Source organism: Typopeltis vanoorti, chromosome 11, assembly GCF_054136105.1.
Source record: "Typopeltis vanoorti isolate ZY-2024b chromosome 11, IOZ_Tvanoo_1.0, whole genome shotgun sequence".
Taxonomy (NCBI): Eukaryota; Metazoa; Arthropoda; class Arachnida; order Uropygi; family Thelyphonidae; genus Typopeltis; species Typopeltis vanoorti.
The window spans coordinates 73,045,999-73,060,747 of NC_143559.1; the positions used below are offsets into that span (position 1 = coordinate 73,045,999).

The 14,749-nt window shown below is 35.8% G+C and overlaps 1 protein-coding gene across 6 annotated transcripts in view; it reads right to left on the reverse strand.

The window, feature by feature from the left end:
- Nucleotides 1–14,749, reverse strand: part of PIG-A (phosphatidylinositol glycan anchor biosynthesis class A) — a 187,048-nt gene that overhangs the window by 16,945 nt on the left and 155,354 nt on the right. For all 6 annotated transcript variants that reach the window (XM_090400369.1, XM_090400371.1, XM_090400367.1 and 3 more), the window contains one exon: nt 11,514–11,697. In XM_090400369.1, the coding sequence (XP_090256495.1) occupies nt 11,514–11,697 (184 nt within the window). The remainder of the gene's footprint in view (nt 1–11,513; nt 11,698–14,749) is intronic.

Here is a 14,749-nt window from a genome sequence, read left to right on the forward strand (position 1 = left end):
GCTTTTTTTAAGTCTATAAAGGTTGAAATGAATGGTAGGTTTTAATAATGTGAACCTTGTATGATTCTTGTGATGCAATGTATCTGTTCCATTGTACATTGTTTTTTCAGAAATCCAGCTTGGTTTTTTTCTTAAAAGTGGTGTTAAGTGAGGTTCTGTTCTATCGAGTATCATCCTGTTGTAGATTTTAACTGTGGTTGATAGCAAAGTAATATCTCCATAGTTATCCATTCTATTAAGATTGTCCTTTCTGATATATGTACAGTTATTATATTATGTACAGGTATTATAATTACTTGTAATTATTTATAAGAATTGCTGAGGACATTCATTTTTTTAAATATACATAATTATAATAATAGTAAGTATATTTGTTATTTTGTTCACATCTTTTGAAGCTGATGTATGGCTTATGTGAAAATGAATAAGTATATAATTAAGCTACAAATAGATTTTTTTTTTTCCATGTGGCTACTTTAATATCAGACATTGTTATTATTGCATGTTGGGTATAGAGACCAGAAAGTTATCTTTAGGACAGCATATGAAGTTAGGTTCTTTATATTGTATGGAATCTTATTTAATAGGTCTGATACATAGAATTCATGGGTTGCTTTTCATATGCATCATTATGATTACTTGTAACATATATTATATGCTGAGGTTTGATTTGTTTTGTTTTGGAATTGCTATTGTTGTTCAGTAATATATAGTATACAAGGTGTGGCTATTAAATAACAAGACAAAGCGAATTGTGTACTCGTAGCAGTGGGATGTGCTTGCACCATGAATGACCTTTGAAGGTTCTAGAAGCAGTTGAGATAAGCATCGTTTGCTGTCACTCATAGTTAGTCTGTAGGCAGTTATAAAAGAAACATGTGTGAAGTTGCTTTGCCAGAAACAAATTTGCACTGAAATCATGGAACGGCTAACAGTAGAGCCAGACTTGCAGGAGAAGATCATCACATGTGATGAGACATGGATTTTCCAGTACAATCCAGAAACAAAGAGACAATCGATGCACTGGAAAACTCCCATGTCACCAAGAAAGAAAAAAGCAAGAATAAGCAAGTCAAAACTGAAGGCAATGCTGATCGTTTTTTTTATATCAATGGTGTGGTGGGTGAATGGGTACCAGAGGGTCGGACAGTTAACTAACATTATTACCTTGAGGTTCTGGCCAAGCTGAGAAAACGAGTGAGGAAGAAACCTGATCTGTGGAAGAAGAATGCTTGGATTCTCCATCAGGACAATGCTCTAGTCCACAGTTCACTGTCTATAAAGCAGTATCTGGCTGATAAGACGATGCCAGTATTGGACCATCCACCTTACTCACCAGACTTAGCTCCATGCGACTTTTACCTTTTTCCAAAGTTGAAATCCGCATTGAAGGGCACCCATTTTCAGTCAGTGGATGAAGTATAGGAGAAAACGACAGCACTACTGAAACAGATAACACCTGATGACTTGCAGCACTGCTTCCAACAATGAAAATTCGTATGCAACGGTGTATAGATAGAGGAGGGGAGTATGTTGGAGGAGGATAACAATTAAGTTGTACAATTGTAATAATAAACCACATTTTTGCAACCAGTCTCATTATTTAATAGCCACACCTCGTATGGTAATAATAATAATAATAATATGCATCTCCATTGTCCAATGTATTCATCACCTTGTTAGAGTACATAAGCAAGTCAGTAAAGCATTTTCTCTTGCTGTCAAGCATAGAGAATATTGCTGTTATCAACCCACTTGTGTATTTTAGCTCTCACTAACCTCTCCAATACTTTAACTACAACAACTCTAGATACGGGAAAATCTCGCTTTATGCAAATTTGATATGCACGATAATCAGTTAGCGCAGTTGAGTGAAATGATACTATTTCCCTTTAAGCGAGTGAGTAATCAGTTAACACAATTTTTTTATGTTATGTGAAAGTTTTTGTCGCCAATCTGCAGTGAGCAGTGGCACTTGTAGTGTAGCAGCCAGTGGGCAGCAGCAGTAGGTGCCGGCCACTGCCAGCAACATTTGGCAGTTGACTCAAAGCTACCATCGCAAGCACGTGCAAACTCTGTTCTCTTGCTCAATCACTTTTCCTTCATTTTGCTTTAATTTAGATACCTATAAGCAGTGGTGAGCTACAAGGGACTCGTGCAAGCCCTTTGTTAAATTTTTCTCAAATTTGCGAGCCCCTTGTTCTACTTGTTAAATAATCTTGTAGAACTAGAAAATACCACCATGGAATGTATACATGCTACTTTTTTCAGTATCTTCCATATGTTAGGAAAACAAATCAGGTGTTGCAATCAAACTTCTACAAAAATTTCCCAACGTTGTAATTTGGCATTGTGCTCATCTTTTACACTTAGCATTAAACGATTCAATAAAAAATATTAAAGAAATAAATCAATTTGAAATATTTATGGATAAATTATATGCATTTCATCATCAATCACCAAAAAATCAACGATAATTAAATACGATTGCAAAAGACCTTGGCATCGAAATTTTAAAGATCGGCTGTGTGTTTGGATCATGATGGGCAGCTTGCAGTTTATGAATGGCTCTTGCTTTATTGAGAAATTACCTGGTTTTATGCAAGCATTTTGCATTGAACGATAAATATAAGGGCTTTTTAAACCGACTTCTCAATTAAATGGGAAGGGCCACTACCCAGACTAGTTTTGACCTTTATTGAGGTCTCTTCAGTGGGAGCCAGGTTCAAGTGGAGATACCAAGGCAGAAGCATTAGCAAGGTCATCTCCTCCTATAGGAGCTGCCAAACGGTGTGCCACCTTTTTAAATTACTCTGGATTTAGAGAAAGATGTTCAAAGTTTATTTTTCACTTGGTCAGACTATAATAAATTTAGTTTAATCCTTTATCCAAGTGTGTGCAAACAAAGTTTGCGCCTGAAAGTATCTTTAGGACTGAAGTAAGGTGGTACAACACCGGACGACTCCTTGAAAAGGTGGAGCAAGCTACCAACACTTCTATCTCAGTATCTTCCATAATGCAAAAACACATCTCCTTGTGGATATGTATAATGTTATGCATTATATGGGAAAGGCCACTGCCCAGACTAGTTTCGACCTTTATTGAGGTCTCTTCAGTGGGACCCAGGCTCAAGTGGAGAGACCAAGGCGGAAGCATTAGCAAGGTCATCTTCTTTCTTTTAACTAAACGGCATCCCTCATTTCTTACAATAGGAACACGGAATCGAAATCCCGCACACTTTGTTTCCTTATTGTGTCGGACGGAGAAAACTCCTAACCCGTCACTCAGGAAAACCGAGCGAGACCTATACGAAGACTCGTGAAGAAAACCTTGAGGAAAAAAAGCCTCTTGGGGGGGGGTTCCTAACCCTTTTATATGATGACCCCTACTGGCACCTTCTTCAATTTCTTTTCTTCCCACCTTACCGGTCGATTTCACTGACCAATTAGAGTGGCATTTTTCTGCCAAAACATCATGCGGTCCGTGTGCACACAACTGACATGTGACGAAGTCTCAATTCGAGAATTATGACCATGAGGTTTGGTTTTTGTTTAAGCTAACCTCTATGTCATCTATACTAAATTAATCCCCTTTCCAAAATTTTATAAGAATTAACTCGAATCTTTAATCTCTTATTTCAAGTGTAAAAACTAGCCTCTCACATACAAAATCCTATGACTAATCTTCTTTACTTTACTTAACCTTATTTTATCATATCACAACTGTAATAAAATTCCCTTCTTTTTTTTATTTAGTTCAACAAACAATTTCAGCTATATTTTTCACTTGGATGCAAGCATATTTTTCTTTCTTTTAATTTTTTGTATTCGTTACTTTCAAAGGCTCTTAACGATATCTGCTTAGGAACAAGCTTGCTTACTTAGTTATCTATACAGGGTTTTTAATTCTTCTCCTATTACATCATGATAACTGAAATTTTCACATTCTTAAGTTATCAGGGTGTAACAATATCAACAATAGACCCTTAGAAAGAGTAATGGACTTTCAGTATCTTGGATTGTACATTAGCAATACAGAAAATGACATTAGAAAACATAAATGGCTGGCTCTAGTCTTCCATAACAAACTCGGCCCCATCTGGAAATCATCATTAATATCATTAAAGACAAAATTAAGACTATACCATGCAACCAGCAGATCCATCTTCTTGTATGGTTCTCAAACTTGGACAATAAGTACTAAAAAAAAACAACAGAACTAATTAACTCCTTCGGAACTACATGTCTCAGACTGACCCTTGGATATACTTAGATTTACTGTGCTAGAATTCTTAGAATACACTGGCTAAGTAAGTGGCTAACTTAGACAGCAACTCGGATATCCTGAGGTATCACCCTTTTTGGAATCCCTCATCCTGTACAAACCAGAAGATGGCAACTGCCGTAGAGGAAGACCATGCAAACAATTTTGGCAATAAATCTGTGAAACCATCAATACTGAACTGTAAAACTCCATCTGATATCTACGAATTAGCTCAAGATGGAGAGACCTGGAAGACCATAATTTGCAATCTTTAATTTTTTATGTAAATCTCTTATCCCTTTTCACATTGTATCATATTGTGAATAAACTATGATGATGATGATATCAAAACTCTGTACACATGAGATCAATAATTAATAATAGTATTAAGCATATAAACTAAAGTGTATCTACTATAAAACTATCAGTAGTTTTATAGTAGATACACTCATGTTGGAGGTTTAATGGAATATTATCAGCACTGAGAAAGGATTAAAACTAATTTTAATGCTTCCAATATTTCGTCTGTCACAGAGACATCTTCAGGGATTACAAAAAACTTTTTGTAACAACACACACAAATAAGGATAATGCCACGGTTGTTCTTAACGCCTCAGAATATAATCAAAAAATGAATATTATTCTCCGGGATCGCTCTACCTACATACCACTTGAACACGATCCCACAAAAACTAAGTTAAAAAATTAAAAAACCGGCTCCCTTTTCCCATAAACCTTTCCCCTTCCTCTAAAAAACAGTTTCTATTTTCAGCCCCCTTTTTCATCTTTTTCCCACCCACTCTTAAAAATAATATATGTATATATTATAAAAAATTAAAAAAATAAACAAAAACAGGTTTTTTTCAAATTAATTCTCCCACACTGCCTAAGTCCCCCCACTCCCCCTTTCAACACCATAACAGCAGAAGTATGCATACCGCAGAAAGAAGACAGGAAACAACATCCAAGAAAAGGTATGTGCGAATTTTCTTCTATTATGCTACATATATTTGTCTCTAAAATACATCTGCACTGCCCTAAGAATTCTTGAGTAAAAAGCCATTGACATTAAAACAGGGGGACTCCTAAACAAAAGCAGGCAAAATAGCTGTAAAATTAATAGTTTTTAAGAGGAGTAACGTAAAATTAATAGCTTTTAAGAGGAGTAACATAAAATTAATAGTTTTTAAGAGTAGTAACATAAAATTAATAGTTTTTAAGAGGAATAATATGGGAGTTTTCTCAGAAATAATACCTGAATAAATAATTTGTAATGTCAGGAGTCCTCCTGACATTACAAAAAACTCAAACCTTTCGATTCTCATCTCCCCCCCCCCCTGTATATACGGTTTACCTAAAATCCACAAACCTAATTCTCTAGACTTATAGTAAATACCACTAATGCTCCTTGCTACAAACTGTCAAAGCAGCTAGCTAACTCTCTGATCCCCTCCCCCACTGGTCTTACCACATCTTATGTAAAAAACTCTACCCATTTTAAAAACTTAATTGAAAATCTTACTTTAAATAATACAGACATATTGGTCAGCTTTAACATCATCTCATTGTTTACTAATATTCCCCTAATTGACACCTTAACACTCTTAAAAACGTTTTTCCTTCTGATATCTTAGAGCTCTTTTCCTTTGTCATCAATTCTGGTTTTTTTCTTGGAAGAACAAAATCTACAAACAGATAGAGGGAACTGCCATGGGTTCCCCCTCCCCCTTTACTAAGTTTTACATGGAAAATTTTGAAAAATGAGGCATAGACTCTTCCCCTCTAAAACCTTCTATCTGGATAAGATATGTAGATGTGTTCTCTATTTGGCCTAATGGCCTAGACATTAGATTCCTTCCTCAGTCATCTCAATAGTCTACATCCAAGAATCCAGTTTACGATGAAAAAGGAAAATAACAATAGTTTAACCTTCCTAGACACCTTAGTAACATGCCTTCCTAATGGTAACCTTTCTTTCTCTGTATATAGAAACCCTACTCATACAGGCGGATACATTCACAAACTCTCCCACCACCATCCCTCTCAGCAATATGGCATTATTAAAACTCTAACCAATAGAGCCCACAATCTTTGTTCCAGTGAAACTGCCCTTTCAACCGAACTCAAACACATACACAACACCTTCCTTTCCAATGGCTACAGAATTAAAAAAAGAATCAAGTCCTTCTCTATTCCCTGACCATCTCTTCAGAAGGACTTCAGAAATGCCATCACCATACCTTACATCCGTGGCACATCAGAAAAAATAGCCAGATCATTAAAAAAGTATAACCTCCATACACCTTTTAAGCCCCACCATAAACTTGCTATCCTTATCTGTTCCACCAAAGATCAGCTCCCTCCTCTCTCAGTGCCTGGAGTATATAGAGTACCTTGTTCCTGTAAACTGGCTTACTTTGGACAGACAGGCAGATCAGCAACTATCCAATTAGAAGAACACAAGTCATACATCTGCAATCATGATTATGGTCAATCTGGTTTTGCAGACCATGTTTTGGATACAACCCACAGGATCTCCTGAAAAAAACCACCATAGTAAATTCGAAAAAAGAAAGACTGTTCTTTGAATCTGCATCTGCACTCAGGAATCAACCTAATTTAAACAAATACAGTTGCATAAAACCTCCCAAAATTTGGGAAACATTAATTATCAGAGATCCCTATTCACATCCTAGGCCACCTGCAAACGCCCATAGAGGGTGCACCACCTAGATAGGACTTTAGTTTCACTCACTGTTTTATATTTTTTGTGTGTGTTGTTACAAAAAGCTTTTTGTAATCTCTGAAGATGTCTCTTCGACTGAGACGAAATATTGGAAGCATTGAAATTAGTTTTAATCCTTTCCATTAAACCTCCAACATGAATTCTTCACAACGCTTAAGCCTCAACACACGTAGTCTATGTACTCTAATGGCATCTAAAATATCTTCATAAAAGCCAAACATTAGTTTTGAAAGATGTGAACAAAGTGATAAGTGTGCTACTATTATTATTGTATACTATATGTGTATGTGTATATATATATTAGGATAACCAAGTTATTTTATAAACTTGGTTATTTTAACTCCTAATCCCAAGTATGCAAACAATTAAGTTTGCGCCTGAAACAAAGTTCAAGTCTGCATACTTGTTTGCATACTTGGGATTAGGAGTTAAAATAACCAAGTTTATAAAATAACTTGGTTATCCTAATATACAATATCCCCAAGTTAAAAAATTTATTGTATATATATATATATATATATATATATATATATGTATATATATATATATATATACATATATATATATATATACATATATCAATTTGTAGTATTAACTCGGTATTGGGATATGTTCATATTTATATTTACTGACTATAAACGAGACTAGAATAACAATTAAATTTATTCAAAACGCAACATATTTCATCGGATTGTCCGACTTCTTCAGGCGTGGGAACATAGAAAGCCAATAAACACTATAAGAAACATCGTATCACTATACAAACGACTATTATAAAATTCAATTAGTTTTGAACTGTAGCTACAGTCCATGTTGAAGTTCTATTGTTAAGCAGCTGCATGCGTCTGATTTCACGAGTGTGCCAATATCGGATAGCAGAGCTGAAAGAGTCCGGTAGATTATAGCTGAGGTTATTATTTATGTGATGAGGGTCCATAACAATTTCCTTAGACTCGACTATGCAGCGCTACACCTCGTCACAGCATATATGAAGGTTTGAGGTTGTTGTCCAGTTTATCTCATGTTGACGGCCTTCATCATTTTTGTTTACTGAAAACAGTACTGCTTCCCACAGTCACGTGATTTTATACACTCCTGGGAATTGTAGATGGTTGTGAGCTTGTTTGTATTTGCTTAAAATCGATCTTAGTTTAGGTAGAGAAACAGGTTTTTATGTTGAACTTTCGTAAAATTCTTCTTAGTTTCGTGGAGAGCGAGCTGATATATGATAAGGAGATATAACCTTTGGGATTTTCTTGTGTTTCTGAGTTGTTTTTATGGTGGCAGTATAGATGCTTATTAATAGTTTTTGACGAGTAGCCACTACTTGTGGAGGTTCTTTGTAGATGTTGTAGTTCATTTTTTAGCTCTTCATCATCTGACAGTACAGATCTGGCACAATGTGCTAGGGTTGAGATGATGCCCACTTTCTGTGCAGGATAGTGATGTGAGGACACATGCAGGTATCTATCTGTGTGTGTAGATTTTCTAAAGATTGAGATTTTAATAGAATCAGATGACTTAGTAAGTCTTACATCCAGGAAGGGAAGAGATCCATTTTGTTCAACCTCCATTGTTAATTTGATATCTTGGTGGAAGTTGTTTAAATGATTTAAAAAAGACTGAAGGTTATCAGTGCCATGTTCCCAGAATAAGAAATATGTCATCTACAAATCTCAGCCAAATTTTTGGTTTAAGAGTAGCTGAGGAGATTGCCTTTTGTTCGAAATCTTCAAAAAAGATGTTAGCTAATATAGGAAACAGGGGGCTTCCCATTGCCAATCCCTTATTTTGTTTGTAGATTTTCTTCTCATATTGAAAGTAGCCGGAGTGAATGCAATGTGAAAGAATGGAAAACATCTTTTTTGAAATCTTGTTCTTTAAACTATCGAGAACCTCTTGAGTTGGTACGTTTGTAAAGAGAGCCACCACGTCAAAGCTCACCATGATATCTGAAGGCTGGAGTTTGAAATTTTTTATTTTCGAGACGAAATCTGTTGAGTTTTTTATATATGAAGAAGAATTTCCTGTAAAACCTTTTAAAGAAGAAGCCAGAAACTTAGATAAGCTGTAGGTAGGCGAGTCAATACTATCTACAATTGGTCTCAGTGGGCAGTTTTCCTTGTGTATCTTTGGGAGACCATATAATCTTGGGATGAGTGGATGTAAAGAGCGAGTGGCAAGGCATATGTTTCGTAGAAGTTCTGTGGCTTTTTGTAAGAGGTTGTTTGTTTTGTTATGTATCTCCCTCGTTGAATCTCTCCAACGAGGGAGATACATTTCCAAGTATGTATCTGACTCTAATAATGCCAAGATTTTTTCATGGTAATCTGTTTTATTTAGCACTACAGTTGCGTTGCCCTTGTCAGCTTGTATGATTATGATATCTTTGTTATTCTTAAGACTTTTTATGGCTAGCCTTTCGCCAAGGGAGATGTTGTCAGATGGAGGTCTTGCATTATTTATCGCAATTTGCTTCCATGCGAAGTAAACTGGCGTCTGCGGCAGGAAGTAGTGATGCAGCTTTCTCCATTTTAGTTAAAAACATTTCCTTGGAAATAGTTTTAGGCGCAAGGACAAAATTGAGACCTTTTTTAAGAATTTGTTCTTCGTTATGATTTAGAACATATGACGATTGGTTTATCACTAATTTTTTAGTTCTTCCATGAAGATTATTAGGGGTTGGTTGTTCTTGTGTTGTCTTTACTGAATTAAACTTTCTGATAAGCTTATGTTTGTTTAAGTTTTAAGATGCTAATGCCCGACGTGTACTTATTTCTTGAACGTGATTCCATGACACGAAGTCTAAGGAGGTCGCTAAATGGTTTTCTAAGGATGATTTTTGAGAAAAGAGAATTCAGAGAAGCCATTACCAGTGAAAAAGCGTAATTTAGCTCTTCTCTTTTATATCTCCTTACCATATATCAGCTCGCTCTCCACGAAACTAAGAAGAATTTTACGAAAGTTCAACATAAAAACCTGTTTCTCTACTCATCCTAAACTAAGATCGATTTTAAGCAAATACAAACAAGCTCACAACCATCTACAATTCCCAGGAGTGTACAAAATCATATGTGACTGTGGGAAGCAATACTATGGCCAAACTGAAAAATCCATCCTCCTACATCTGGAAGAACACCAGAAGGGCATAGCCTACAAAAGAACTAGAGAAAGTGCTCTATCAAGCCATGTACTGTTTTCAGTAAACACAAATGATGAAGGCCGTCAACATGAGATAAACTAGACAACAACCTCAAACTTTCATATATGCTGTGACGAGGTGGAGCGTCGCATAGTCGAGTCTAAGGAAATTGTTATGGACCCTCATCACATAAATAATAACCTCAGCTATAATCTACCGGACTCTTTCAGCTCCGCTATCCGATATTGGCACACTCGTGAAATCAGACGCACGCAGCTGCTTAACAATAGAACTTCAACACGGACTGCAGCTACAGTTCAAAACTAATTGAGTTTTATAATAGTCGTTTGTATAGTGATACGATGTTTCTTATAGTGTTTATTGGCTTTCTATGTTCCCACTCCTGAAGAAGTCGGACAATCTGATGAAACATGTTGCGTTTTGAATAAATTTAATTGTTATTCTAGTCTCGGTTATAGTCAGTAAATATAAATATATATGTGTGTGTGTAATGTATTATAACATACAAGTACATATATATGTACTTGTATGTAAAAATACATATATTATTATTATTTTTAAAAAATATGAACATGTAAGTACCTGTATGCATATTTTTGTGCATGTATATATTATTATTATTATTACTACTATTTAAAGACACCTGCATGGACTTGGGGACTCATCAAAGGAGGCCACATACTACCTACACCAGCTGTCAATACTTCTGCTTGAATTGATTTTCACTACTTGCACACACAACATCCAATGGCAATCCATTTCAATCACACATCTCTCTAATTCATTTCATTTCGATCACACATCTAAGAGAAAAATCTAGCTCTCTTCCCCTTCTTGATGATTGACATTCATTCTCAACTTGCAAGGATGCTCTCTTGTCCTTTCTCTACCCTCCATCAAGTGAAAATTTCCATCTACTGATATCCTGTCTGACCCTTTCAGACATCTGTAAGTTTCAATCATATCAACTGTCTTTCTCTTGTTTGCTAATGTTTGCAGTTTGCAAATTCTCAGTCTTCTTCATAATTAGTATTGACAATCCTGTTATCATTTTTAACACTTTCCTTTGCACTCTCTCCACTGTATCAGAATCACTATGGAAATCAGGAGACCATATAGAAACAATAGTTCCAAGTGGGGTCTTATCAAGGTCTTGTAAGGAGTCAAAATGACTTTCTTATGATGTCAGGGTTTGTTTGAAGATTACACCTCAAACTTTGAAGATTACACTTCTCATCTAAAATTTATTTACAGAAAACTAAATATGAAGATATCTTAATTTCAGTAATTATATCACCACAGACTTCAAAAGGTTAAAAAAAGTTAAAACTACTAGCTTACTTGTGTAATCTTCTTCCAAGGCTTTCAACAGGATCACTGTTGACTAAGTTGTAAACTGTCTCTGTTCTGTAAGCAATATCTTCCCAATGGTACATAGCACACACTCTAGAATGAGCTTCATAAGGTGGAACTACCTTTCCAGCATTTCGATCTGATAATGCTTGTTCAACACCACCCAGCAAACCTAAATTTAATATTAAATTAAGAAAAAAAATCATTATTATTCTTATACATAACAACTTAAAAGAGACAACCACTGGTACTGGTATTATTTAAATACATCAAATTAAAAATGCATTAAGTGAAATAACTATCATCATCATCATCATCAACAACTTTCTTCAGTCCACTGCTGAACAAATGCCTTTCCATGCTTTTTCCATTTTGGACAATCTTGTGAATCTCTCCACCATAAATGTCTACAACATTTTGTTATCTTATCATCCCTTCTTACTACCTGTCTACTTGGTTTCTATAAACAAGTGTTTTTTTTGCCCATCTGTTGTCAGATATTCTCAGCACATGTCCTGCCTAGCATCATTTGTTGCCTTTTATTATTACTAATGCAATGTCCATTACCTTTGATTGGTTCCTTATCCAAATATTAATCTTTTTATCTAACTGGGATATTCCCAAAATGGCTCTTTCCAATGTTTTTTGTTGTTTTCAAATTCTCTAGGTGTTTTTTAGTCAAACTTTCACTTGTGGTTTCACTACCACAAGTCATTGTTGGGAGTACACTCTGGTCGTAAATTATTCTTTTTAGACAGTTTGGTAAATTGCTTTTAACTATACATCCATATATAGTTAAAAACTTCTGATCCTGCTGTTATTATTATTTATATGGGTACTCCATGGAGTCAAAAAACTCATCACAGGAGATCCACTTTACCCATTAACACAATACCTATCATACATCTCCTTAAGAACACTTTCTTGTTACGACAGAGATCAATAAAGACATCAATAACTTGAAAATGTAGCATTGTGTGTGTGTGTCTCATTAAAAGGAAGAATGTTTGATAACAATTAACTTTTACTGATCATTTCTTCACAACATCATCATGAGACCAATGACTGTTGGTGTCTGATGCAGTTTTCACTATTGATGTCTTTATTGATTTTATTAAACAAATTTTTTTATTTCTTTATTTTATGCATTAGATTCATTATCCAACCTTTCTGTCCTAAAGGATCCTACCTGGGGCTAAGCCGAAAAATAATATCATTTAATACTGAAGGTTTCTCCAGTATCAAGCAAGATCTCATTGCAAATATTTGCAGAGATAATGACTGCGATGTGCTCTGCCTGCAAGAAACTCACAGAGGAGAAGGTGCTGCAAGACCTTACATCCATGGCATGAAACTGATCAAAGAAATACCCCACGATAAATATGGCAGTGCAATATTTACGAAAGAGAACTTGATCCCATCGTCCATTGACTCAATGAACAACAGAAACATTGAGATTATTAGGATCACATTTAAAAATATCTCAATAACCTCAGTCTATAAACCACCAGAAGAAGCTTTTGGTGGTTTATAGACTGATGTTTATATGATTTTTCTCCTTCCCTGACATCCTCCTCAATAATAATGCATACATGACTAATGTTGTATTAGGTGACTTTAACAGTCATAGTGTTAACTGGGGTTACACAAAGTCCAACTAAGATAGAGAACTTGTTGAAAAATGGGCTGAAAACCTTTCTCTAAACCTGATACATAATCCAAAACTCCCTGCATCTTTCAACAGTGGCAGATGGAAGCGAGGCTATAACCCTGACCTCATATTTGTTAGCTGAAAAATATCCAACATCTGCGTTAAAAAGGTTTTAAATCCGATTCCACATACTCAACATAGACCTATGATGCTTCAATTCAACCCAGCAATTATGCCTAACACCGTCCCTTACAGACGACGATTAAATTTCCAAAAAAGGCAAGGAACTATATCAACAGAATTAGGAAGGATTTCACTAAGCCATATGAGTATCCGCAGGTAACAGCTAATCAAATTGCTCACCAGCTGCTGCTGAAAGGAAAATTCACTAAAAAACACACAAAAAATAAGATACTTAGAACCCCAAGTGAGGAAACAAAATATGATTAACTCAGATTTCACCATCACTGAACTGCCATAAATTTAATAGGTTTATGACTATAAACCTATTAAAACCTAGAAAATCTGCAGGCCTTGATGATGTCTGTAATGAACAGATTAAACATTTTGGAACCAGGACTAAAGAGTGGTTATTAAACCTATACAACACTTGCCTCAGAACCCTAAGGATACCAACTATCTGGAGGCATGCCAAAGTGGTGGCCTTTCTGAAACCAGGGAAACCCCCAACCGAAGCAAAAAATTACAGACCTATATCACTACTCAGCAACCTCTTTAAACTCTATGAACGATTAATTTTGAATAGGCTACAACCCCTAATCGAACCCCATCTTATTGCTGAGCAGGCTGGCTTTAGACCAGGCAAATCCTGCACATCACAAATTCTCAACCTCACTTAATATATAGAAAATGGTTATGAGCAAAAACTAGCCACAGGAGTAGTCTTTGTAGACCTAGCTGCAGCATATGATACCGTAAACCATCTCACACTCAGAAATAAAATATAAAGAATAACTAGAGACTATCGCCTTGCCCTCCTGATCCAATCACTCTTGGAAAATAGGCACTTTTACGTGGACCTTGAGGGTAGGAAGAGCCGCTGGCACCACCAAAAAAATGGCCTCCCCCAGGGAAGTGTGTTATCACCATTACTTTTCAACATCTACGTCAATGATCTCCCCATCTTTTCAGGAACTAGAAATTTTATCTATGCTGATGACCTTGCCATAGCTACTCAGTCAAAAAATTTCAAGTCCATTGAACCTACTCTATCACTTGCCTTAAATAGTCTAACCACATACTATATCAGCAATCAACTAAAACCAAACCGCTTGAAAACCCAGACTGGCCTTTTCCACCTTAACAATAAGGAAGCCAACAGGAAGCTACAGATTTCTTGGGAAGGCTCTAATATAGAACATTCCTGAAAACCAATCTACCTCAGTGTAACTCTCAATCGCATCCTCTCATATAAAGCCCACAGAAAAAACAAAGGCAAAAGTGAATGCAAGAAATAACATACTAAGAAAGCTCACTTCCTCCAAATGGGGTGCAGACTCTAGCACACTGAGATCTTCCACCTTGGCTCTTTGCTATTCTTCTGCTGAATATG